The sequence below is a fragment of the Balaenoptera borealis genome, assembly GCF_965194805.1.
Source record: "Balaenoptera borealis genome assembly, chromosome: X".
In the NCBI taxonomy this organism is placed as follows: Eukaryota; Metazoa; Chordata; class Mammalia; order Artiodactyla; family Balaenopteridae; genus Balaenoptera; species Balaenoptera borealis.
The window spans coordinates 8,927,163-8,954,901 of record NC_138881.1 but is presented as its reverse complement, the minus strand read 5'-3'; the positions used below and the strand labels follow the sequence as shown (position 1 = coordinate 8,954,901).

Genomic DNA, 27,739 nt, shown 5'->3' with positions numbered 1-27,739 from the left:
GAAGATACCGTGTGTACGTTTCAGGCTCTGTGTGTTTGTGCCTCTTGCTTGAAACAAGGCAGGACCCAAGCCGATAAGATATGGACGACTCATGGGGTAGTAATCCTGGAGCGGCATCGGGGGAAGGTAGACACAAGCAGGAAAGAATGAGAGAGCAATTGCTTTGGAGGGATTCACTCAGCTTGTTCCAGCACCAGAGTCTCTTTCAACTTCAAAGTTCAGATGGTTCAGATGACACTTAAGATGTCTCTGCCTGTTGCTTTAGGAGAAGGTTCAGAGCCTTCGAGCCAGGCTGGCTGGAATGTTACATATCATTGCCAAGACACTCATATTTTTATTGAAAGCTTAAAGTGAATCTCAGTAAGGACCTGCCATTTCTTCTGCACCTTTCCTTTTGGCTGTTTTCTCGGTATTTAAAAATTGATGCAATTTGACTTTAGCAATGCACATTGCCTTATATTGTTACTGTCGCATGGGTCTTTGTGGCCTTCTACTGCAATATTTTTCTGAGACAGATAAAGAAACTGAGTGTAGGAGTGGATCCCATTGTGGCAGGGTCACCTGGCTAGTCCATGACAGAACTGAGACTAATCATCATTGCTTTTGAGCTTCTCTTTGGGTCTGGATCATTGGGTACCATATAATGACAAAAATTTGGGACAAGGGCAAATCTTGCCCCTCCCCTCAGTGTGATGGAGGATCAAGATTCTGTGACATCTACAAGCAATATGGGTACTGGTGTGAAACCACAAAATGTGGTCTGACTCTTCCATGCAGCAAAGACAGATGATTGATGGAGAAAATCAGAAAGCCTTGGTTTTGCTGCTTGCAACCTCTCGTACAAACCTTATTTTTTGTGATTCCAGCTTTTTATGATTTCATAGAAAGACCTCAAAATTCATCTTTTCTTAGTATTAATTTAGAATATTACCAAAGTGTTCACAGAGCTTAGATACTTGCTGGTTTTATATAGCTACAAGTAAAGGTTTCTTTGAATCCTTCCTAAAGGAACAGAGGGTATCGTATGAAACATTAGCTTATTTGGTGAATGTTTTTAACACCGAGAAGGCGAATCACAGGCTTTCCTGCAGGTCGGCAATCTCTTACCTTAAACTATGTGACCATGCTGCTTCAATTCATTTGCAGATTTCTTCCTCTCTCTGTCGTGTGCACATTGCCACTATCCATATAAAGCAGTTTAAATATATATTAATTATTTAATTTGTTAAAAACCAAGTTACTTTTGGAGAAAATTTATTGCTCTTAAATCCCCATCATTTACAATCTGTTGAATGATTCCATTTTGAAAGAGGGCAAAGACTTAATATAGCGATTCTGATTATTTATAGTTACTAGCAACTATAAGAGAAATCTGCTCAGGCTGCAGCGATTGCAGGTTCCTGGACACCTATCGCTGTTCATCAGGAACATTTTTTTCCTACCTGTGGGAAAATAAGCCACAAAGGCAGTAAATCCCCTTTCGTTTTCCAACTCTCTTCAGAAATCTTGCTGATAGGAATTGCACATTTAAGCAATGTTCAGTAAATACTTTTAAAAATCCATCACTGTCTTTTTTTAAAAAAAGATTTTGAAGTTGCTCACTTGTGCCTATTTTCAGATTAAGAACAAATTATTTGTGGAAACCAGGTTGAGCCCAAGTTCCTCATCACAGGGTGAAAATTGGATTTTGTAAATCTTCCAAGCCCAGGTTTCTTACTGCATGCAGCTGTGCAAGTTTGCAAATGTTTCCTTCTCTAGTCAGGACCCGGTGGAAGGAGCCAGTTTGGACTGCCACCTCGATAGCTAGCATTTGTGGACACTTCAGTGCAGGACGCCACTGAGATATTTGAACCTTTTCATGTATTTTAATCTGGACATCAGATGCCAGGTAGAGAAAGTATGCCAGCCAACCAGTTCTGATTCAATGTCATGCTAAGAGTATATCAGCAGCCTTCCTATTCTGACCATTCTCGGTGAACTTCACAATGTCACTTGATGTGGGCTTTCCATATGTGTTGAATATGAGTTCAGTGCTCTTCCTGGGAAGGAAGATAATGTAGGGCCAAGGCCTGAATTTTCTAAGATGTCATTAGTTCCCACTGTAGCTTTCTCTGAACGAATCAATGAAAGACAGCACCTTGCTGTTCCTATAAGGACTGGACTTTGTTTGTTTTCAATCCATCTTTTGGAACCAAGGAAGGAGTGAGGGCTGGTCATGCTCAGGTTCACACCCACAGCTGGAATGGATGGGTTTCTCCTGGTTGCCATGGCAATGCTGCCCTGGTGTGGTGGTACTTGCCCATATTTGCAGAGCTTTCCTCCCCATCTGTGGTGGTTGACCAAAACTGCAGAGGAGTTATTGGGTTAGGAGTTCTTTAGCTTTCTTTACAATTAGCTCCTTATCACATCCTTGGGAGGTCAAATGGGCAGGAAAAATTAAGTGACAAAAGGAGACGAGCTTTATGACTCCGATCAAGTTGAATTTATATTTGCTGTTAGCAATAGATACAGGTTGTTTTAATTAGGATCCTAGCGGCAGATGACAAATTAGTTTACCTTTTAAATGGCACTCATCAAACATGGGACAGGATGTGCGTGTTTTAAGAAATGCCTCATTTCTTTTTCAAGTTTAAAGTTTAGACAAGTCCTCATCCTGTAAACTGGGGACAGAGACAACTTTTCCTCTATAAGGTTGTGAAAATTAAATGAGCTAATACATGTCATGTGCTTAGAACAGTGCCTAGAATATAACAAGAGCTCAGTAAATGTTCAATGTTATATTATCTTCACTTTTACATGACAGTGTGGTGGCTTTTTAATGCTAATGATGGTTCCTTGAGCAAATATTAACCACACCGACCAGTCTCCAGGTATTTTTTAAAATCTTCCTCAAGGACTTTACCAGCTAGTGGGGAGACCAAAGTAGAAACAAGTAGTTGCTTGAAGTAGCGGCATGCCCCGCATATTCTGGGAAACCTGGAGGCCTGAGCACTGCAGCCCGTGTGGGCCAACAAGAAGACGTCCCTAGATGAGGAGGCATTGAGCTGAAGCTCATTTATGGCCATTCTCCTGATGTGTGGCGTACAGGGGCAGGGGAAGGGGGTTAATCTCACTTGGAAGAGTGTCTCGATTTTGGTATTTGAACAGATAGGATGTTCTGTGCCTTGGGTCCATCAAATATTGTAGATTGCCCGAGGTCTGCCCTCAATCAAAGGAGGTCTCCTCTACTTAAAGCACACTGCTTTATATTCTCCATGGTTGTCAGAGGTTTTTTGGTAATAATTTTGTGACAAAAACTTGATTATATTCATCAAATATTTGGAGAGTGATGGTTCTGAAAATCATGAGAATCAAGGCATCTTAAATCCCTGCCCACTCTATGGACACAACTACTTATTTCTCATTACTCTGCCAAAGTCAAGTAAATCCCAGAACAGGACTCTTCCCAGACAAACTCAATGCGTTCTAATTCAGTAGTTACTCTAACGACTCACGGTCTGGTTATTTTTCTCCTCTTTATTACTCAGGTAACGCAACCACTTTTATGTAACTTCAGAAGAAGCAAGTAACTATTCTAATTTCTGCAGAATGGCTTTGATTTAGAGATAGCAGCTGATTTAACCCTGGAGTGACCGTCTCTTCATCTTGCAAGTTTTCTTTAATAGCCTGGTCACCCCCCAAGCTCTTTAGATTTTTCTGATGCAATGGGTACAAGAAGTGAAAAGCCCTTTGTATGAGATCCTATATCAAGTTTACTAACTTTAAGATGTGAGCTTTTGGTTTTTCTTTCTCAATGACGTTTTAAAAATGCACACAGACTCATACATTTGTTCAGAGTCTCATTCTTTCTGTATGTTAAGTTCTGAACACACAGCATGATTCAACACTGGCATTGTTTCCAGAGTAGGGTTTCTCAACTTGAGCAGTGTTGACATTCAAGGCCGGATCATTCTTTGTGTGGGGTCTGTCTTGTGCACTGGACGAGGCTCAGCAGCATTCCTGGTCTCTCCGTACTAGGTACCGATAGTACCACTTCAGCCCCCATCCACACCACCCCCCCATTATGACTCCAGACATTGCCAGATGTCCCCTAGAAGGCACAGCCGCCTGGTTGAGAACCACCGCTCTAGTGAAACACAGTTTGGTAGAGAAATCCCTAAAGTGGAATTAGCTGAGCTGTGACCAATGCCAGAGGGACAAGGGAAGGTTCAGAGTTGGAAGTCAGTATACACGGGAGCCAGGCCTTACAAAGCAGGTGAAAGGAAGATATTCAGAGAGGGGAGGTCTAATGCTTTGGCCTCCAATGAGCCTTGCGCAGTCCATGCCACCCTCCTGGTGGATTTACTCTCCTACTACCCTTAGAGTGACCTAGGGGGTGGCGAAGAACAGCCTCGGGGGATGTCAGATAGGACAACGCAGGGATCATGCAGCGTAGCAGTCAGTGAGGGAGGTGTTCAGGTGGCTATATGTCAGAGAAGGCACACTGATACCTGACAGATGTGTTCGACTTTGGAGCCTTTGGCATAGAAAACTTCCATGTTATTTCCAAATCCTGTATCATCCCTGCTTCCAGCTGTGTAGTGTTCCCTTTGTGGGTCTACAGAGCCAGGAGAAGGCTCCCTTTCTGAATACGAGAGCGGTGGCCAACACTTATTGAACTTGGAGCTCACTGCCATGAAAGGACCCAGAGATGGATGTTAGTACGACTTACAGATGAAGACATTGAGGCACAGAGAGGCTAAGAAACTTGTCCAAGTTTCCACAGCAGGTAGGCAAAGGTCATGATTGTGAACCCAGACAGCCTGGCTGCTGAGCCCGCACACCTCACTGGGAAGCCGTCCTTGCCCTTGTGTGGACGCTTCACCGACCCCAGAGCCCCCGCATTCCACAGACAAATTCGAAGCGTGGAAAATTCTTTGGAGAGGAAAACAAGATTTGGCTGTTCTGAGGAAGATATTTAACATTGTTGTGAATATTTTTGATTACTAAAAAGAAAATGAATGCTTTACCCTGGGCTATTTTTTGTTGACCATAGGGCATGTCATTTGTAAGGGGGCTTCACTGAACTTGATTTTTTTTTGATGGATGATTCAGGTGTGATTTATCGAGGCAAATACTTTGGGACCTAAATGACCATCTCTTTCCTCCCACCTCAACCTCTTCTCTCCTCACCACTCCCAGCCCTATCTTATTCCTCAAGTATTATTTAGCTTCTCAGAAGAGTCAGGTGTTTCAGATGAAGCCAGGATGAATTCTTCCCAGCAGGGAAGTGTTTTTGAATAAGTAAATTTCAGCCAATGACCCCTGCTGATAAGGCTCTAGACCAAATGGGGGCAAAAGGAATTAGAAGCCAAATCACAAAACAGTAAGTAAAAATTCTGATTAACAAGAATTTCACAACAAACATAGGCTGATGGCTATTTTACTAAAGCAATACGGAACACACCTAGAGGCCACTCTGTTCTGGTAATGTGGGAAATTGGTTGAAATCATGTTTCTCTTGTGATTTCCATGTTAAGCCATTCACAGTCGGATCTCTTTTTTAAAAAATTAATACAGTTCCTTGCTATTTTGTATTCTTTGTAAAGTCTTGGCCTTAAACTCAGTATTAGTATTTGCGGCAAGCGTTTACTACTAAGGGGCACACTTCAGATTTAGGGGAAAAGTCAGTGTTTTCATTTTGTGTTGAGTTGAGAGAGGAAGTGGTCAACTTGACATTGCTTGTAAATAAAGTGAGCAACTTGACCTTTTTCTCTTGATAGAATTTTGTATTGAAAGAAGTATAATGTGCCTTGGTGATGGTAACGAATACAATAGCCGTACAGTCTCTCAGTCTCTAAATGATTAGAGTGGAGAGAAGTTTTATTTAAAATTTCAAGTTGTTCAAATGGCACATGTCTCCACACATGTCCTTTTACTGCAGGTAAACTCAGTTGGCATGTATGCGTGTATGTGTGTGTGTGTATGTGTACGCACCCATTTGTCCTATGTTGCGCTGTTGGTTTGAACCACAAAATAGAAAAGAATGTAAATATTTTCCAACGCTTACAGGCAGTCAGCCGCCCTCGGGGATGGACAAAAGTTTGTTAGTTTTTTCTTTTATCTTTCCATCAGCTTACACTTTGGCCTCTTTCCAGTGAAGCCCTAGGCCAAGGGCAGCCCCCGCCTCGTACCGCCAGTGTGGACGTGGCTGGTAGAGGTCTGAAAATAAATGACCATTTCTTTGGAACTAAAATAGTGTCTCTTGCAAGCAGAAAAATTAATTTAGTGGAACTCTGGATTTGTCTATTTTAAAAGAAAACTAGAGGGGAAACCATTTTGGAGTGTGTGATTCGACCTGACGAAGATAAGGGCGCTTCTACAGTTCTTTGAACATTCCCGTACAAGATCGTGATTCCTGGAATGCTTGGAAAATGGCTTGAGGTGTTCAGTTTTAACCAGCAAATCTGTTCTGTTTCATCTTTTGTTTAAAATCTTGGAATTCATAAGAGTTGCTTTTCTACTTCAGGAAGCAGTGTGGAGAGCAGCGCCGTCTCGTAGAACTCTCGGCGGTGACAGAAATGTTCTGTGTCTGTTCTGTATGGCAGCCACTAGCCCCATGTGGCCTTCTAGCACTTAAAACGTGTCTAGTGTGACTGAGGAACTGAATTTTAAATTTTATTTCATTTTAATTTTTAAAAATTTGAAGAGCCGCATGGGGATCCACACTGAACGGTGCGAGTGTAGAGCATAATTGCCAGTCGGTGTATGTCTCTGATTTTGAATATTCCATTATATTATCGCCCTACATATCTAAATTTTGATTTGGAAAATGTGACAACTATTACTGTCTCTAAGTGAAGATTACCTCCAGGTAATCCTTTGATTCCCATCCTCAGTGCATGCTAATTGTACAGTTTTTATATTATAGTGACACTTTACACTTTTTTTCTAATTTTGCTGCTGCACAGCCTTGTTACAAGGCTCTTGCCTTCCAAACATCTCACCATCCGAGAGCCATGTATCTGGCAACGAGTAATAAGCATTACTCATTAATTTCAATAAGTAAGATTCCAACCTTGAGTTTTCTTTCAAATTGTTTTCAATTTAATAAAACCACACTTCACCTGAAAAAAAAAAAAAAGATAGGTGATTATGAAAATGCAGCCTGGAAATTAGCTTGTTAGATTGCATTTTCCTTTGCCTTTTCTAATAAATGAACTGTGTGCATTTTCTGGTTAATTGGAGTTGTTATTGATTGAGGTTGAGCTCTTCAGATGATTCAGACCCAATGTAATTAAGCACAGGAGAGAAAAATGTACATTACAGCTAGCTGAAGCCCAAAAGTAAAATTAGATAATTAACTAATTTTAAGTCAGCAATAGTTCAGGTATTATTAGACTCAAAAGAGGACCCATTTAATTTGGAAAGTCACCACAAGCCCCCTCTCTTTAAGGGTTTAGGGCTTAGACATTGAGTTTTCTCTTTGACCTGCCTGCTCTTTGAATGCAGTTAATCTTTGATAGAATTTCAGCAGGAGCTGCCTCGATGGTCATTTCTATTTTATTTTATTTTTGTTGTTTCTAATTCTTTTTCCTTAACTTTATAAGGCTCATATCTTCTTTGCTGTTTGATTGTATTGTTCGTTTTTGTTCCTGCTAAAGCCAGTTGCCCCTTTCCCTTCACCTTTCCTTGGTCCAAATATTTCTCCAAAAAAAGTACATATGAACTGATTTCTGCTTGGAATTTACCTGCAGGGGGCCCACCAAGATCCAAAACTCACATCAAAGGGAACTGAAGGAAGGAGGTGTGTCTGGATTAAAGCAGAAGAAAGGGAAAACAAACTTTAAAAAAATTAAATTTTTCCTGATTACAGAAGTAATTTATGTTTTTTGTAGAAAAATTGGACCTTCATACAAACAGATGTATCTTCCTCCTAGTTTTTTTTCTATGCACATTTATGTATGTGTGTTTAAATTATTTACATGTTATGGTGATGTGTAATATTCTCATATGATATAGTCTTGGTCTTAAATTTTACTTTATCACATTTTCTCCACTAATAAATTTTCTTCTAGAGCATCCTTTTTATCACAGAATTCCTTCAGATACATATAGGAAAATTTATGTGAGGTCCAGTTTCTCCCTGTTATACATAATGCTGTAATCAACATCTTTGAACGTATCTTTCCGTGCATTTTGATGACTCTCTAGGGGTAGTTCCTAGACATGTATTTGCACCCTGGAAATAATTATGCATATTGAAGCTCTCACCAGCAAGGAGTGAATGATAGCAGAGCAGATTTCAAATGTATTAGCGACATGGGAGTGGTTATGGTGAGACGAGAATTTCCTTGAGGTGGTCTACTCAACTTCATCTGTGTCTTTTAGCTTCATTTCAAAGACATAGCACAGCTTGTTAAATAATATACTTTTGCTTTTTTACGGATTTAAGAAGTCTTTATGTATAAGTTTGGGTTTATTAGTGCATTTATGATCAGTATTGCTATTTATTTCAACCGATACTTTGAGTCTTGGTCATTAGTATCTAGTGATTTTTCTTCCATATTTGATTCAGAAACGTACAACATTGGGTGGCTGACTAAGCCTGAGTTTTAATTAATTAGAAATGCTCTTTTTATTCAATTTTTATCAGCTTTGTTACACTATGTAGTGATAGCCGCATACATCTACATGTATTTTGTCCGTTTCAGCCATCTGCCACAGTTAGGCAACCAGGAAATAAAATAGTCTCAGAGTGACTGTGGAACTTCCAGAATAACAATCCAAAGGTCAACATACTTTATTTTGTTAGGAAGAATATGTATACATAGTAAGCTTCATATTAGAAGATGTAAATATACATTAACAAAAAGAAGAAGGGATAGCCAGGAGCAGAAAGGAATGGTTAGAACGACAAAGCAATATAAGGCAATTTAAAACAGGCATAACCGCATTATTACCTCTGAATTTCCAAGACAACACACTTCACTGATGGGTGTCCATAAGTCTCATTCTGAGCCATCAAACAGATGCTATGTTGTGATTAATATGCCTGTCCATTATAGAAGACTACGATGAAGATGATTATGTTAAAACACATGTTTGGGCATTTAATACACAAGTTTCAGTTTCTTATAAAATTAACTTATGCAGTACATCTCATACCACAGTGAGTAGTCTTCAGAGTCCAAAACGTGACATTTTCCCTGTAATTCAAAAAGTGATTTGAATATATATATATGCATATATATAATTTGAATTATTATAAAAGGAGAATTATTTTGTGCATGGCTTTCCTAAATAGAGAATCCTCTTAGATCAGAAAAATTGAAAGCAACTCCAGTCTGACTCCGAAGTTTGTGTTCTTTCCAATATCACACATAGTCTTCAAGTAACATCATTCCTTACACCCTTAAAATGTTTCTCAGTAGGAGTAAACATAAGGGCAATATTTTCGTGAGCTGTGGAAGGCAAAGTATGGTGGAGGCATATATTTTGGAGAATACACCAGGATATATATTTCTATCTATCTTCCTATCGGATTTTTTTTTTCAGGAAAGTCATTGACAAAATAATTCTCCTTAGTCCTGGCCATAGAAGCTTTACATTGTTGGAGGAGAAAGTTTGCTGGCATAACATAAATGATAGGGGTCCTGATATTGATGTCATGACCCACTAATCAATTGTGACCCACAATTGAAAGAAACTAGCATAGAAATAGAGTGTATCATTCATCTAGAGATAGATGGTTCCAAGGTTGGTTAATTCAGGGACACGATGATGCCACCAACGACCTAGGGGCTTTCTGCCTTGCCACTTGCCCCTCCTGGTCACAAGATGGCAGACACAACTCTAGGCATCACATCCTCAAACAAGTAGATCCAAAGACAGAACAGCACTTTTTCCTAGCATGTAGTATACATTTTAAATTAGAGGGTAATTCTTTTCCCCAGAAGCTCCTCCTCTCCTACTGGACTTCCCTTTTGGCCTCATTCATTGTTTAAGTTCCACCACAACCAATCCCTAAACCAGTCACTAGCAAGGGAAATAGATGCCACATTTGGTATGGATATGGTATGCTATGGTAACTGGAGGAGTGAACATTCGTTCCGTGGGACAGGGGAGGGAGCTCCTCTCTCCTGAGTTTGTGGAAGGCCCGATGCTCGGATTAATTCCAGCACAGCCAACAAGGAAGGAGTGGTGAGGAAAGCTGTTGGACACCTAGCTAACGATGTCTGCCACGTTTGCCAGGGCATTTTGACTATACTTCTGTCATAGTGTTAATATTATTAGACCTTCTCTTATCATTATCTGTGAGCTTATTTTATCTCTTTGGTAGATTCTAGATTCCTTAAGGATGGGGACTTACCATTTTTATCAGGACACGGAATAGTGCCTTGCCCTAAAAGGTGATTAATAAATATTTACTAAATTGATTAGAATTGGCCTATGCCAATTGATTAAATGCTTTCCTACTTTTTTATTGAATCTAAATTCTTTAAAATCAAGTTATTTGTTTGAATATCAACACCCTCCCAGTAAAGTTATGTTTATTCATTCCAGAAAATGATTAAGGGGCCTTAATCATAAAGGTATTGGAATAAAGTTACTGTGGGTACTGTGTAATATAAACCCTAAAAAGACTGTTTACAATTCTGTTTGGGTGTAGGAGGAAAAAAGGATTCAAATATAAATATAAGTGGGAAAGAAAACTTGTATTGAGTCCATTTTATGCATCTGTTAACATTTTGAAGACTATACAGTAGAATTTATCATCTTAAAGATTATGAAGTGAAAGAAATGACTTGTATATAAAATCACTGTGATTCTCTATTTAAAGCTCCATTTCATAGAAGTTTTCTTAGGAAAACTACCTCAATAATTTAAAATTCAGTACATTATTATACGTACCACATAATTTCATCAAAAAATCACTTTCAGTAGAATGAGATCACAAGACCAGAGTTTGGTTACTAATGTGGTGTGAAGTGTAAAGCCAGCGTTCCAAGTTTTAATTTTTTTTGTAATAGGAACATCTCTCAAAATCTTATCTTTTTTAATGTAAAGAATTCTTCGTATAAACTTCCCTTCTTTTGGTTCAGGTTCAGTGACTATACGTGTTCATAATTTTTCACGTTATCAACTATTACAACTACAGTATAAACTTCTGTTTTTTAAAAGATTTGAGATGGTGTAATTATAATTTTCTCCAAAAAGAAATATAGTCCTCATTTGCCTGCAGAATGGTCAATTTGTAGGTGTAAATGAGCAGTTCCTATCTTATTCAAGTAGAGCCATTTATTATATCTTCTTTCAAGTGACATGAAATTTTAAGTTTAATTCAACATAAAGACATGACTGGTTTTTAAAACATTTTATTGTTTGCTAATGGTACTTTTCAGTTACAGAATTTGCTAAGTGATGGTAGGAACAAATCGTTGTGTTCTTGTGTCATTCTGAAAGCAACTGGAGTACCTACTTCAGTTCTCTTCTCATTTTCTGATCTTTTAATCCTGGGGGGAAAAAATAGCAAAAGGAGCAAGTTAAACAATTTACTAATATTCCTAGTGAGTATCATGTACAGTCACACATATGGCTTCAGTTTTGCCAAAACAATATTACAGCCATTGAAGTTGAACTCTATAATTTTAAAACTTTCTTTGTTATCTCACTGCCTTTAGATATGAGGTGTCCAGGATGGAGGCCCCTGCCTTCAGAATACTTAAAACTATTATTCAATAATACAATAACAATTGCTGCCTTTTGTTGAGTACTTTCTGCATGCCTGGCACTGAACTCATCACTTTATTTTATTTTCCATAAGACAACTCTAAGAAGCTATCACTATTTATACTCTAATTTTATTTTATTATTTTTTTAACATCTTTATTGGAGTATAATTGCTTTACAATGGTGTGTTAGTTTCTGCTTTATAACAAAGTGAATCAGCTATACATATACATATATCCCCATATCTCCTCCCTCTTGCGTCTCCCTCCCACCCTCCCTATCCCATCCCTCTAGGTGGTCACAAAGCACTGAGCTGATCTCCCTGTGATGGCTGCTTCCCACTAGCTATCTATTTGACATTGGGTAGTGTATATATGTCAGTGCCACTCTCTCACTTCGTCCCAGCTTACCCTTCCCCCTCCCTGTGTCCTCAAGTCCATTCTCTACGTCTGCATCTTTATTCCTGTCCTGCCCCTGGTTCTTCAGAACCTTTTTTTTTTTTTTTTTAGATTCCATATATATGTGTTAGCATACGATATTTGTTTTTCTCTTTCTGACTTACTTCACTCTGTATGACAGACTCTAGGTCCATCCACCTCACTACAAATAACTCAATTTCATTTCTTTTTATGGCTGAGTAACATTCCATTGTATATATGTGCCACACCTTCTTTATCCCTTCATCTGTCGATGGACACTTAGGTTGCTTCCATGTCCTGGCTATTGTAAATAGTGCTGCAATGAACATTGGGGTACATGACTCTTTTTTTTTTTTTTAATTTTAATTAATTAATTTATTTTTGGCTGTGTTGGGTCTTCGTTTCTGTGCGAGGGCTTTCTCCAGTTGCGGCAAGCGGGGGCCACTCTTCATCGCGGTGCGCAGGCCTCTCACTGTCGCGGCCTCTCTTGTTGGGGAGCACAGGCTCCAGACGCGCAGGCTCAGTAATTGTGGCTCACGGGCTTAGTTGCTCCACGGCATGTGGGATCTTCCCAGACCAGGGCTCGAACCCGTGTCCCCTGCATTGGCAGGCAGATTCTTAACCACTGTGCCACCAGGGAAGCCCCCACATGACTCTTTTTGAATTATGGTTTTCTCAGGGTATATGCCCAGTAGTGGGATTGCTGGGTCGTATGGTAGTTCAATTTTTAGTTTTTTAAGGAACCTCCATACTGTTCTCCATAGTGGCTGTATCTATTTACATTCCCACCAACAGTGCAAGAGTGTTCCCTTTTCTCCACACCCTCTCCAGCATTTATTGTTATGCTCTAATTTTACATGGGAGTTTTAAAAAGTTCAAACTACCTACCCGAAGTCACCTTTCCATAAATAGCTCTGGCAAGGTTTATAAAGTTCATGGCCTTAACTATTAATAAGGAGATAAATAAATGCATTTTCTATACAAAGAGGGAACGTGTACCTTAGAGTAGAATAATCAACTATTGGCACCAGCTTATTTGGGATACAATCGATTTTCAAATATGCTGTGTATTCTCCACAAATATGCCCATAATTTTGAAGCCATATATAACATATAATTTTATTGGAAGACTATGGTATTTGTTCTTAGAGGCTTGAAAATTATCTGATTTAGTTGCTTTCTCTCTTTTTAAAGAAGGGAAAACACCCATAAATTTGAAGTGACTTGTGCAATACCATCTCCTCTTTGGGTGGAAAGCTGGAACAGGAACCCAGGTATCCTGACTCCCCATCCAGGTCATTTCTACCTCACTCCTCACTTTCTCAGTAGAAGATCATCGATAGCATTTATAACTTGGAATTACATTTGAATTCATACATGCAGTAGAATTATATAATCTCATATACACAGAAGTAAGGGTTTATATATATGGATAATGGTCACTTATTTTATTGACTATTTCCCACTCATTTGGAAGAGCTTTCTGTAATGAAAGGATATTTTGTGCTTAACTGTGAAGACTTCTTGCTAAAAGCTTAATCTATAGAATCCCAGCACTGAAAAAGGAATCTAGCAACGTGTCTAGTTTAGCTTCCTCCAGGTTGGATTAAAAACCACTTTAGACAAGTAATTTTCTTTTAGGTTTTTAAAGAGATTTCCCACCTACCTGTTCAAATATTTGCATCCCTTCACTGTCAAAAATTACCCTTTTTAAAAATCTTCAGTGCCATTCTAGCCTATTCTTGCTGGTCAAACCTTTGAAAGATAAAGAGAACTAATATTCCCTTATAGTGTTGTCCTTAAAATTAACAGGTTTCAATAATATATATTCTGGTAGGAATTCAAAGTAGTTATAGAATTTAAACCCACCGCGAAAGCTCCGGTCTTAATTACTAAGCCATGTAGATAAACTCATTTATAATAGAAACTTACAGTACAGGCTTGGTCTAATAGAATCATCGAACTGTTGCTACTGAAACTGTAGGCCTTGGATTGTGTGGGAATTGAGAACTCTGGGGGCTAGTCTCGCTTTACCATTCTCATAGGTGTTGCGGCGACTTCACGGTGTACTCACCACTTCCTCCCGCTTGGTCTTGTCTGTTGCTGGCCACGCCTCCAGAGGCAGGTCAGGAAGCATGGGGAACATCGGAGGCAGAGGCGGCTGGGGCAGCAGGGGCGGGAGAGGCTGCGGCTGGACGGGCTGCTGGGCGGGCGCAGGGAGGTGTGGCTGGTGGGGCTGGCTTGGAGTCGCGGAGTGCTGGCCAGGAACTGGCGCCATGGTTTGCCGGGGGACCGCGGGCTGCTGGGCTGGCACCATGGGCAAGTGGTGATGAGGCGGCAGGGCAGCCTGCTGGGGTACCACGGGAATGATTCGGTGGGGCAGCCGGCCACCCATGGGTTCGTAACCGTAGGACGGGTACTGGTGAGAAACAGAGAGTCGGGTTTACCATCAGCCCCACTGACTTCCAGCCGGAGAAGTAGCAGTGTTTTCTTTGTCATTATGACACTGTTAGTATTTATTCATTTTTTTCCTGTGCAAGAATTTCTAACCGTGTATACAGATATGACCCTTTACAAACTAGACTTCCCATTAGTGTCTGTATGTGGCATAGATACGTTACCTCACTTAAAAGGGAATTGAAATGCATGCTTAATATCTTAAGGGAACAAAGAACAAAAAAAAACATCTACGTACCGGGTGTCTTATTATGTTCTGCTACCACTTCAGAGGGGTAAGCACCTTAGGAGAAAGAGACATTAGAATACATTTGTTTTAATTTAGTTACATGAAACATACACTCACTGATGCAGTCCCGTCAATACGGACAACCTGAAAATATGAGCTCTATGGAAGAAAGAATAAGGTAAACATTTGTCAGGTGCTCCCTATGTGTGAGGCTCTACCTTACATCCATGGCACACATTTTTCATGTTTTCCCACATACTCTGAGGCAAGTATCATCACCCTCACTTTTACAGACAAGGTCAGGGAGAGTTAAAGAGGTTCCTGAGCTTGACAGAGGTTACAAAAGTAGTAAGTCTGTTTAGTTCCCTGGCTCCTGCTGTTCTTTGCAAGAGAAAAACAAAACGGAAAATTAATGTGATATAACATTAATTATATACTTTTTTTTTTGATTTGATGTCACAATGAAAAAGATAAAGGAGGCAGAAACACTGTCCCTCATCCTAGAAACACAGGTTTTCAGGTCAAATATGTCAACCTTTTAAGGTTTAACAGAAAATCTTGCCTCAAATTTTTTTTTTTTGACACTTTCCCTCAGTTTGTATGAGTAAACAAACTCATGGATTGTCATTTGAACCTATGAAAGAAGGAAGAGTTTCCTTCCTTTCTAAACAGTATGTATTCGGTTCACGTCAGGTCCGGGGACTCCTTCGTGTACAACATTTGATATCAGGACAACGAACAATTCTTAACCTTGTTCAAGTTATACTTAACAAAGCGCCTTTTATATTGCTTAATTATTTTGCTCCCCAAACAACATTTTGAAGTGTGGGTATTATTCTTATTTCCCCTTTCCAGATGAGGAAACTAAAGTTCTAGAGAGAGAAAATGATTTGCCCAAGGTCACATGCTTAGTATGGGGTTGAGGAGAGCCTCAAACCCGATTTCCAGAAATCTCATGCTTTCCATTGCTCTACAGAATGTCTCACAAACCACTTGGTCACTAATATTTCAGTAAAGACAAATGAGGGAGATGCATAGAGTATGAACATCTTAGAAGCAGGAGTTTTCCAGCTGGAAAGGATCTTAAATAACATCTTACCTGATTCCCCATGTTTCACAGGCTGGGATAGAACAAAGCTGTTCAGCCAGAATTCATTTCTGCCTTACTGTGCAGTTCCCCTGAGTGGTAGTTTATGATGGATACATTTTATAGCCTTATAAGAGGAGAAACTGAGTCAGAGAGGCCAGGTAGGAGTGTTCTGGGGCAATGCAAGCTTGAGGTGACCCATCAGGGCTTAAACCAGGAAGCTGGTAGTGAGAACTGAAAAAGTGGTACTGAGAAACATCTTGAATGAAGAATCAACACACTATTCTTTACAGAGCCCAGGGCATTGTTAACTCAAACAATGGTCAAAATTAGAAAAGAGAAAAATTACCTCATAGCTGAAGTTGATATAACCAGGGTGCCCAGGATGAGGTGGTAGCTTTTATAGGGAGGGGGAAAGGAGAAGATAAAGAATGAGGGAGAGGGAGAGAAAGAAGGAGAGAGAGAATATGCAATTTTCACATTAAGAGAGACTGAAGCTACTTTTTAAAAATCTATATAGTGCAGAATATATTTGAGGTCTACTTTTAGTTTGAACATGTACGCTGTGTAGGAGAGGAGCCCTCTTATTTTAAAGAGGTCCAGAACAGCTAAATGACCTGGGAGCAGAAACCAGCACACATTTATCCTCCAGTGACCTTCAGACACCCCTCCATCCATGTTGTCAATTAATGCTACTCTATCCCACCCATCATTTCATTTCTTGATGAAACTGTCGACTAAAAATATATTCACAATCTAAAAGTTGAGAGTTCTGTTGTATTCGGCAGAAATTTTTAGGACTTCAAGCCCAGGAGGCAGCATCTCAAGTAAACCTGAGAAAACTGCTCCGAGGAGGCGAGGAGGAGCCAGGATATGTAGAAGTTTTGCAACAAAGGGCAGGTAGTCTGAACGTCAAAAGATTATTGTTAATTAACGAAAACCAGATATCTCAAGTTAAGGAATTTAGCGCTTTTCTATGTATGGGAAGATGCAAGAGTCTGGGCTCATTGAAATCCTTCCTTTGATATGCACCTCAGCTAGCTGGGGCCAGTATCCTGTGTTTTCATGTCCTGAGTTTCCTCAGGGCTCACCGCGGGGAGTGGCTGCAGTCTGATGGCTGCTAGATAGCAGGTATTCTTCCCTTCCTGAGTTCCCTCAGGGCTCACCCGCTCACCTGGCTGCAATCACTGATGACTGTGACATCCTTTGTTTACTGATATGGCAGGCAATATTCCATTTCTCAAGACTCACTCCATGTTGGGAAGAATGATATGTTTCTCTTACACAATTACAAAATACCAGCAAGAAGAGAATTGTCTCACAAACCTTCCCTTATAGATCAGGAGGTGGATAAGTGCTTAAGTACCAACGAGATTACTCATAATTGGCATGCAAAGTAAATAGCACATCAACAACAGCAAAACAACTAAGTGCGAATTATCGATGAATGTGAAAACAAGATGGGTGTGGCAAAGTGGAAACATTATAAATCCCATGGAAAATGAAAGAGTTGATTTGTGAAGTTTTGGCCGATTCTTTTTATTATTCTGTCTTCTTTTTATTATTCTGTCAATGTTTCTATGGCAGAAAAATTTTAAAGCTCAAAATAAAGAACAACCTGAATAATTCTCTAAACCAGGACTCTCTGTCTTTTCAAAAGTGGAGGCCAAGTAATTGATGCCTGCATTGTGGAATTCTGGATTAAGGCTCTATTCTCTTGAAATGCTCATATTTCATAAGAGGATTTATTCCTCTCATCTGAATGTGAATTATTTTAGTTTTAGTTAACTGCCTTTCCTCTATCTTCTTGATATAAGCCCTCAGAGAATAGGGGTGTTGAACTGAGGAGTGGAAAAGAGACTGAATTTGTAATGCAGAGGCCCTCAGGGGACTAGGAATTGCCACAGTGTAGGATTTCAGGAAGACAGAGCACAGAATCTTGGTCTTATGGGTGAGAGAGGAAGAGAGGAAGTAGATATTCAAGCTTTGCTGGCTTCTGGTTGTATCAACTGCTCTTTAGGCCACCGAAAAGCAGATGGATCCTGCCTTGCCTGCATGTGACCTAACCTCTTCTGTGTCTGTGTTTAGAGAGAATTGGTCAGACTTCCTGGTCCTTGGTACATTTGAATGTAAAATATATCCATATGTATTGAGCATAGGTTGGATTCCAGACAACCACACGGAAGTCATGTGCTTAACAGGTGCACCCAAAAGGACGAGGCCTCTCAGAACAGGGAGGTGGGTGAAGAAAGGAATTCCTAACACAAAATCTTACCCCCTGAAGGACAACGGCAGTGGAGTTTGGAGAGCACGAAAATATTTGGACTCTTGTGAGAAATTGGGTTTTAGAGAAAACTGACATTTTTGTAATATTCGCCTAAGGCCGATTAAGTACTTTCTCTGGAGGCCTTTCAAGGGTCCCTTGCAAAAGTTTCCTCCATCTAGAGATGGGTGATGTTATTTACAAGCTGAGTGTCCCATTAGAATCTCCTGGGGTGCTTGTTAAAATGCAGAGTCCTGGTCGCCACCCCAGCTGTACTGAATCAGAATCTTTGGCATCTGGGAATCCATTTTTTTAATAACAAGTTCTTCATAGTGTTTCTTAAACACAGAGACATTTGAGGATATCTGATCTTGTACTGTTTTAAACCCTAACGTTTACCAACTGTGGGGCAGACTTTTATTTCCAAGCTTGTGAAATTGGACATTGACTTATGAAGGGGGTGTTTTACTCACGGGCATAGAGAAGGCTGCTCCCAGGAGGCAGGCAAACAAAATCCAGGTCCCCATTTCTTGATGGCCCTGAAATATAAGTCAACACCCACTTTTCTTATCTCTTCTCAAATATGGACATAATTGATGCTTCATAAAACCCACATAACCCATATTAGTCTGTTGCTAGTAAAAAGGATAGGACCATTCCTTGTGAGGTTACTTCATTCCTATATGATTTCCAGTTCTGAACCCATTTTATTGTTTCTGGAGTTACAGTGGTAATAAAGATGCTTTTCATTTAGGTTGAGAGCTGAACAAGTTGTAGGGACATAAATAATCTATCATTACACGACTTTGCATACCATTTTCCTATACCTATATAGCCTGTAGAGTCATAGAAGCTAAATGTAGCTTATAATTAATGATTAAAAGAATAGAGTTGGCTCTAAAAGTTGAGGAGATCATCAAGGTGCACAGTATCTGATAGTTTTAGAACCAGGAGGCACAGAAATGTTTTTTGGTACCGTCCACCTGAGCACTGCTACTGTTAAAAACAAAGACCAATCATCTGAGAAAATAGAATAAGGAAGGAGTGGAATTTAGTTTCAGGTGTTCTGACCCATAGGACTTCAGGCAAGACCCTCAGGTAACATACCCCTGAGCTCCAGATGTGGAGCAAAAGATGTGGTTGAATGGAAGGGAGGGGACGGTGCTAATATTCTGTGATTATTCCATGAATATTGAATGACTTTTATTTGAAAGATTCCATATTTAGTTACTGACATCTTCCTTTTGTTTGACACTGCACTGTAATTATTCCGCAAATAAGACCCTTGGAACATGAAGCAAAATAAGCCATCCTAAAATACATTGCTTAGTGGTGTAAATTATTGACTAACTTTGAGAACTGTCAGAAGAAAGGCCTTAAATTTTGCACAGGAAGAGAATATCAAGTGTAATAATGCTGGCTATGAGAAGTACACTGACATTTTTACCTCCTAAATCTGTTTTTTAAAATTTGAATTAATGAAAAAAATCATTCAGTTGATGGTTCTATTTGATGGAATTAAATGAAATGTTTTTCCAAGAAATGGATCACAGCCTGTGAAAAATTATTTTTACCTTAATTGATAAGTAATTAAAATAAATATTTTGCTGTGAAATTTGGCCCTGAAAAGTGCTTTGGGATTCTGGACCTAAAATTTAAAGAAATATAGACAAACATTTTGCTGCATTAGAAAGTAATACAGTTCATTTAAGTAATCAGAGTCTAATTGGCATCTTTTGAACATGAAATGCAGAAAAAGAATAAGTATGATAGAAAGGATACCAAATTATGAATAAAATCCACATACCTTTGAATACACGTACTCAGAGTAAGTTTCTTTCTGAAACTCAGGGATGCTTGATCCTTTAGATTTCTTCCAACTAAGAGCTCCTTATATACCATTCATGGCATCTAGAACAGCCAATCAGGTTTCTGAAAGAAAAATGTGTTGAGTATAACTAAAAATCCCTGCATCATGACTTTTAGAAGCTGTGATCACATGTAAGGCTGTATGTTGTGATTAGTGCGTATAGAGTCTTTCATTATAGGCAATAATAGGTTTAACAGGCAAACAATTTCATCAGGCTGTCTTTAAGTCAGCAAATTAGTTGACTGCACATGCTGATATATTCAAATTTACTGTTAATAAGTGGCTATGTCATTGTCTGTTCCCTGGTTCTAACAAACATAACCTTGTTCTTTACCAAAAATATGTTAGATGGTTGAGTTTCTAAAGTGTAATCAAAGTGTTCTCTAGGGTTCCCTAGCCCTCAGATCAGGATAAATTGATTCAAATCCCCATTCTGGTAAAATCCCAAAGCTCTTGCCAATAATTCTCTGAGGGATTATAATTTCAGGATCACCACTGCTCTATTTTCTACTTGCATTGAAGGTATTTTCTCATTCCCTGTGATTATTCCTTTATCACCATTCTGGTGTCCACCGAAAGAGGATAAAGTCCCTTCTCCTTGGCCCCATCCTGCAACCCATCTGCCATCCAAGCACCCATGAACTCAAGGTTATCACAGTAACCAAACTTTTACTCATGATCAGAAAGACAAGGCAAGGAACATATCACATACCACACCACACACTTAAAAATGTATTTTGATTCCTGCAAACAAATGTGTATCACAGGAAGCATTGCCCTGGCTCCCACACCCCACATAGCAGCTCAGCCTCTCTGAGTATGATGACCTTTCTTAGCCCGCACCCTTCTGGCACAACCCCACATTCTCTAATAAGCAAGTCCGAATTCTACTCTCTTTTTTTTTTTCAGAGTCTCCTTACTGTCCCTTTTGTTGTCTTGTCCCCATGTTCTCAGCAGCCTCTCCTTTGCCTGAACAACAAACCAAAACCCTGCTCTCTCTAAGAGGACCTCCGATCTAGCTGTTAAATTCTTTGACACTTCCACCTTAGTAAAGCATATGGATTTTTTATTTTATTATAAAATATGATCAATTAAAAAGCAAAATTTGTGACCAGTGATAAGAGGTAGTTGATGAGTAGTCTATCAATATTAGGTCAATAGAAGAAATACTCATTACATACCCAGATACTGTTGGCAGTATAGCTGGAACTTTTTGAGTATTTAAGTAATATTTTTAAAGTTTGTTCATGTACATATATTCTTTTATTGATGCTCCACATTGGCTGAATTAAATTCAAGGAGAAAATATCCATGAAAGGCAATGTAGTATTATTAAGAGCTGGAGGTTAGAATTATGTGGGTCCTGAACCCAGCTTCACCGAGGGTTTAGGGACCATTGACAAGATACTAAGCCTATCTGAGCCTCAGTTTTCTCATCAGTAAAATGAAGGTAATTATAGAACCTACCTAAGAGGATTAGTGTGAAAACTAGATGAGAGACATCTCTGGGGGGAATGGAAAATTATCACCTTCCCCAACCCCATCACTTGGCACACGGTTAATGTTTAAAAAATGCTAACAAATAAGATTCTAAGATGATCTTTGAGGATGAATTAGTAGGGAATGAATAGCCATCGTGAAGAAAGTAAGGTAGACCTTTCAATCAGAGAGAGAGAGAAATTACAAAAAAGAAAGTGGAAGTTTATGACATGCAAAGTGTATGAATGAAAGGGAACGTAGAATATGGTCCGAAAATCCAATTGTGTCCATAGTTTGCATTTAGTTATGGGTGTATTTATTGTATATCAAAGGCAAGAAGGATTCCTTTTGAATGAACTTGCAAAATGGATTTTAGGAGAATTGCTCTCCGCTTACTTGAAGGGAGAAGAGGTTGGGGGGGTGCACAGCAAGGAGGTAAGGGAGAGTAGGAGGGAGAGGAAGGAAAATGTAGATCATATTATATGCTTTTGCAATCTTTTGCCCTATTTTATTTAACTACATATATTGAAGTGCCTGAAAAGATTAAGGACAAGTCACTGGTGAACTAATAGTGGTGTTGTGGTTTTACAAAATTCACCTCATTACTTTGCCTTACCTTTAGACAATGAGAGAGTGTCATATATTTGGCCACAAGGATCAACGAAATGATCCTTTGTTATGGCATTAATTTCTCTGGTCCATTGGATAGTGAGTCATTGCCAATTCACTATGGGCAGTTGTTCAGTGTGATGGCAAATACAATAGAAATGATGGGGTTCTTTCTATTTATTTTCCCCCACTGCATATCCCGAGTCACAAGGTACTAAAATATGGATCTCTGTGCTTGAAATCTCTTCCACTAATGTAGGTCCCACATATACAATTTAAAAGTTAGTCAATGTTTTGGGGGGAAAAATTCAATTGAAATTTTTTCCTATAAGCAGTTGTTTCATTTATGAGTAAGTTGACGTCATAAAACAGAATTTACTAGATTGACTACTTATTTTGTTGTGTAGAGGCTATAACATTTCCAAAGTATTTGTGTTATTGTTTTCCTTACTCTTTGACCTCAAATATTTTTTTTTAAATCACTATTTTAAAAATGGATCACAAGAATAAAATATTTTCCTCTATGGCAGTATCTCTGGAATATCTGTGGCAGAATGACCCCAGAATGTGTCTTTATTCACTTATGCATTCATTTCAAATACATATGTTGAATACTTAAGAACCTAAGACCATTTGTGTTACTTAGGAGACAAATACATGCATGATTTTATTGCTGTTTCTAAAAGCTTTTCTCCAAAATGATGAGTGAAGAAATGCCCTTATGAATTATAGGTTCCCATTCTTGCTTAATGGGAAGAAGGAAGGTCCAAGAAAGGGTTATAAAAATATTACATTCAGACACCTTCTGGCCCAGAAACAGCTGCTCTAACTCCCTCCTGATTCCTGTAGGATCAAGCAGGGCTGCAAAACATGCAATTCATGTGGAAGGACCTCAGGCTGGGATTTTAGCACAAATCAAGAACCAGACGGTCCCTGCCTGCCAGTGGTCAGAGATGAGGAAAGTATAGGTTAATTCCAGGCAGCTAGAATCTAACCTACAGCTGTAACACCTCCTCGCTGTGTCCCAATCAACTACTTTTAATAAAGAGAAGCCATGGTAGTCAAGAGCCAAAGCACCCTTGAGCTCTGAGAGGAAGCATATTTTAAATGTCTTCACCTCCTGCAATGCCTGGCCTCAGACAAAAAGTAGGCACTCAACAACAACAAATTTTATACATATAGAAAATTTTTATGTGGTGCTTTATAATTTTTTAATAAGTTCTTTTGCCCATTTTTTTGGTAGTAGTTATTCTTTTTCTTGACTTACAACCCATCACATTTTGCTGTTCTCACATTGCTTATGCTAGCAACTTCTCCCCTTCTAATCTGCTGCTTCTGATTTACAGTGCGCTGGAAAATCACGTGCCCAAACTTGTTAGAAGTATGTGTGGACTGTAAGTAAAGGGATGCTCTAAGCAGAGGTAGCCTGGGAGGCTCACTTTTGAAAAAAGCTCAAAAATTTCAGTCTTGTGGCCTTGGTTTTCGAATGCTGAGAGGATGTTTTGTTTTGTTTTGGGCTTTTCCCCCTTTGCTCAACTTCCTGGTTTTTAGCGGTGGTCAAGATATGTGGGTGATCTTTGAATACGTGAGGTGTTATGAGTTCCAGGAGCCTTCCTTATCATCTATAGGAGCTCAACTCTTGAATCTTCTTTTAAAGCAGGCCTACGACTATCTAGTATTCTGGAACAATTTTAGGAGTAGGTTTTCTTAAGTAGTTGGAACCAAAGTCGGCTTTTAAATGTTCCTTCTGTAGACATTTACTTAGAAGAAAATATCATTCTCCAAGATGGTTGTTTTGTTTGTTTTGCTGGAGTGGAATTGTACCCTTTTCTGAACTCAGGGACACCACCACCAATTGATTCCGATAAACACACTGACTTCCCTTTGCAACCTTTAGAAGTCAGGTATTGTGTCTTTTTTTTTTTTAACATCTTTATTGGAGTATAATTGCTTTACAATGGTGTGTTAGTTTCTGCTTTATAGCAAAGTAAATCAGTTATACTTATACATATGTTCCCATATCTCTTCCCTCTTGCGCAAGAGGGAAGGTATTGTGTCTTAAACTTCCTTGGGAGCTCTTTGGTACCTAGAAAAATCTCTTTTACAAAGTAGGTGCTGGATAAATGTGCCAATTAACTGATGAAAATATAGAGAAGTTATCCATGACATAATGAAAATATTAAAAATGTGCTTGATCTGTGTGGAATCTCCCTAGACAAAGAAATCTTGCAGTGATTTAGATGGGCCTTTTAAACAGCTAAGTCAGCATTGCTGTCAATTGCTCCTTTGGACTTTCATACAAATAGCCTCTGATAAGGACCTAAAAAGGGAGATGCTGTAAAAGGTTTAGAATCTATTATCATAAAATCGTTACTACATTTGACTCTGACCTGTTAGTTCAAGTTGTAATATATTACAAGCAAGTATACTATAATAGATAAAATTGATTTTTTCCTTATTTGGGACTGAGTTTATTTGCTTAATATAATAAAGTTTTATTATTATTATTAGCTTCTTAGGCTTCAGCCCCAGGTGTAATTTGAAAAGAATAATAACAAGAAAAACCTCTCTCACCCACATTCACATACTTTATTGATTGCAAACCATCAGTACATATTCCAGAATATGCTGGAATTAACTATGTTTTATGGCTGGTCGTTTGAAGCTATGGGGAAAAAAGAGGAATCTTCTACTGGCTAACAACATTTAATAAGTGAGTAGACTTGGAATAAAAAGCGTAAGAAAAGCAGTAATGGAGGTAAGGGACGAGAAAGAAGAAAGGCACATATAAGAAGAGGAAATGCATTGTGATGGTATTCAAGATGGTGATCAAAGCAAGCCACAAGAGTTCTGAAAAGAAAAAAGGAAACATTATTGAAGCAGTAGGAAATAAAACAGCTATGCAGTAAAGGGAGGTGGTCCTAGGGTCATAAGCTCTGAACATATCCCTTAAAGGCCAAAACTGTGATCTAACTTAAACAGCCATTATCGAGCACTTAGTGTGTGCCTACCACAGTCATTGGTGCTGGAGTACAAAGATGAATAAGACAGTGACCCGATTCTCAAACTGCTCACAGGTTCTAAAAGAAAGCTCCACTTGGAGTTGGGGTGGAGAATGCTGGGAATGGGCGTTGGAACAAATCTTCCTTCTCACCTTCAGGAGATTAACACACTCTCTGCCTATGTCTGGCTTTGTGGCGGAGAAAGGGGTGAGGAGGGAGGAGAGGGAGAGCAGTGACACCAAGAGACATGGGGCCTATGGGAAAGGCGGGCCCTCTAGAGTATTCCAATAGTTCTTTGGCTGGACTGGGAAGGGGCATATTAATTGTATATAGACCCACTTCAGTCTTTCAGCCTAATGTCCTGTACTTTCTGCTTCTGCAGTGATTGTACCTTAATGGATACGTACACACTGAGTCATCAGGGAAAGATTAGAATATAGGCAGTGCCTGCTGTTTCCAAGGACAGTATAAAGTAGATAGAAGTGTTTATGAACTAACATCTAAAACAAAATGTCTACCAATAGGGGACCGCTTCAAATCAACTATGGCACATATAAAGGGTATCAATCTGTATTTGTTGGCATGGAAAGATGTTTGTGATACATAGTTAAGTGGAAACAATAGATTTTTACAGTCCTCTCGCTCGGAAATGATTCTCCTCCTCCTCCTCCTCCTCCCTCCTCTCCTCTTCCTCTGTCTCCTTCTCTTTCCCCTCCTTCTCTTTTCTGTTTTTCTCCCTCCCTCTCTCTCCCTATCTCCATTTGGGGAGATATTCACCAAAATATTAACAAGAGTTATCTAAGGGACTCATTCCTGAAAGCCTCTGGGAAACCAAGATTTTATTTCTTTTAAGTAATTGGTGAATGGAACAAATGCAGGGGAGATAAAAGAAGTTTAGGGCATAATATTTCTCCTTCATGTTCAGTGAAAGTGATGAGTGATAGTGCTGGATCTTCTGTAGGCCTTAGGTTTATTTAATGTTCATTCTCAGGGGGGAAAAAGCTGAACATAAAAATCAAAGACAAACAAAATGATTTTTAGAAAGTGATAGGCTCCCTTTTAGATCATTAGTAAAAAAATATCTGAATAATATAAGCATTCATAGAGAGAGCTCATACAGCTTGTAATTTGAAAGGTCTGTAAGCATTTGCTGGTGGAGCAATTTTCAATAAGGGAAATTATATGCAGATGGATAGTATGTTGTTTGGGTTATAATTAACTGGTAACTGTCGGGAGTGAAAATGTTACGTCTGTGTTAACAGAGGTAACACAGTAATCTAAGAACAAGCGTTTTTACTTCTGCTTATTGAGCAAAATATAATACACCAAAGTAAGTTGCACTTTCCTAATGGGATTCAATGTACACATACACAGACTGGTAGTTTTCAAACAAAAGCAATATGCTATGGTGGAGAGAACTTGTCTTTGGCAAAGGACAGCATAGGTTAGAATCGTGGTTGGGCCATTGACCTCTGAGCAAACGTTCTTGACTCTTGTACACTTACCTTACTGCCTGGAAAATGGGGAAACACCATTAAGGGGAAGCTAGTAATGTCTTCAGCATACATTTGACTCTTCCTAGCATGATTTCCAATATTAAGAGTGACGATTTTAGTAATTGCTCAAGGAGGAAAGAGAGCAAATTTAAAGAAACAAAGGAAATAGTTCACCACCCAAAAGGTTGGAAATGATTGTTCTCACATATTTGATACGCAGAATTTCTTCTATTGTTCTTTGACAGATAATTCTTATATTGTTACAGTTTAGTAGCATAACCTTTCATCTTCATCTCTTAAGGAATTACCCACAGGGACATGAATGTAAAATGTCAGAATACTATTTTAACATCATCTACTAATTCTACAGGGAACAAGAAATATATGGTAAGACCTAAGTACGGGCGATGTCCCCGGTTTTGGCTGTGTTGTCATTCCTGTTATCCATTCCGGTTATTGTTTTAGCTCATGGCCCTTTGAACATGGACAGCGCCCTGAGCAGCCTTTCAGCTAGTATTTTCTTCATCACATCCCTAAATTATATAAAACTCAGTGATAGTAGTTGAGAATTATTTCCAAACCTCTATTTAAAAAGTCACATCATGAATGGTATGTCTGTTTGGAGTATTAACTAGATCTGAAGTTGATATAACTCTGAGGAAATAAATTAGCAGGAATACCAGAAGTTAATTCAATTCTACTCACATCCATTTTATCATAGGAATTTTTACTTGAAATGAAATTAAAGAGATGCAGTCACCTGTCACAGAATTCTGTGGAGTGAGTGCAAGTTTGTTCTAATTATAGATGACATTTCCCCCAGTATAGTGCTAAAATAGCTTGAGAATCATAAAATCTCTCTTTTTTATATTACCTAGTGCATCATCTTCATCATCATTGTGCTCTTAGGAGATTCGTAGTCATGTGCTAAGTCTCTTCTCAGTAGCATGCCATATATCTCCAAAATTTTTAAATCATTGGGATAAAATATTTATTGAGTATCTGTAATATCCAAAGCATAGCACACATATAAATATATGGCATGTTATCCATACAATGCAATATTATTCAGCCATAAAAAGGAATGAAGTACTGGCACACCCTACAGCGTGGATG

At 39.0% G+C, this 27,739-nt stretch overlaps 2 protein-coding genes across 13 annotated transcripts in view; one reads left to right on the top strand and one right to left on the bottom strand.

The window, feature by feature from the left end:
* Positions 1-27,739, top strand: part of ARHGAP6 (Rho GTPase activating protein 6) — a 491,169-nt gene that overhangs the window by 340,922 nt on the left and 122,508 nt on the right. The window lies entirely within an intron of this gene.
* Positions 3-25,789, bottom strand: AMELX (amelogenin X-linked). Its single transcript, XM_082375946.1, is given in 6 exon segments — positions 3-11,495; positions 14,206-14,550; positions 14,827-14,847; positions 14,851-14,871; positions 16,254-16,301; positions 18,641-25,789. Coding segments are annotated over 6 exon segments (495 nt in total). The 5' UTR covers positions 18,695-25,789; the 3' UTR covers positions 3-11,489.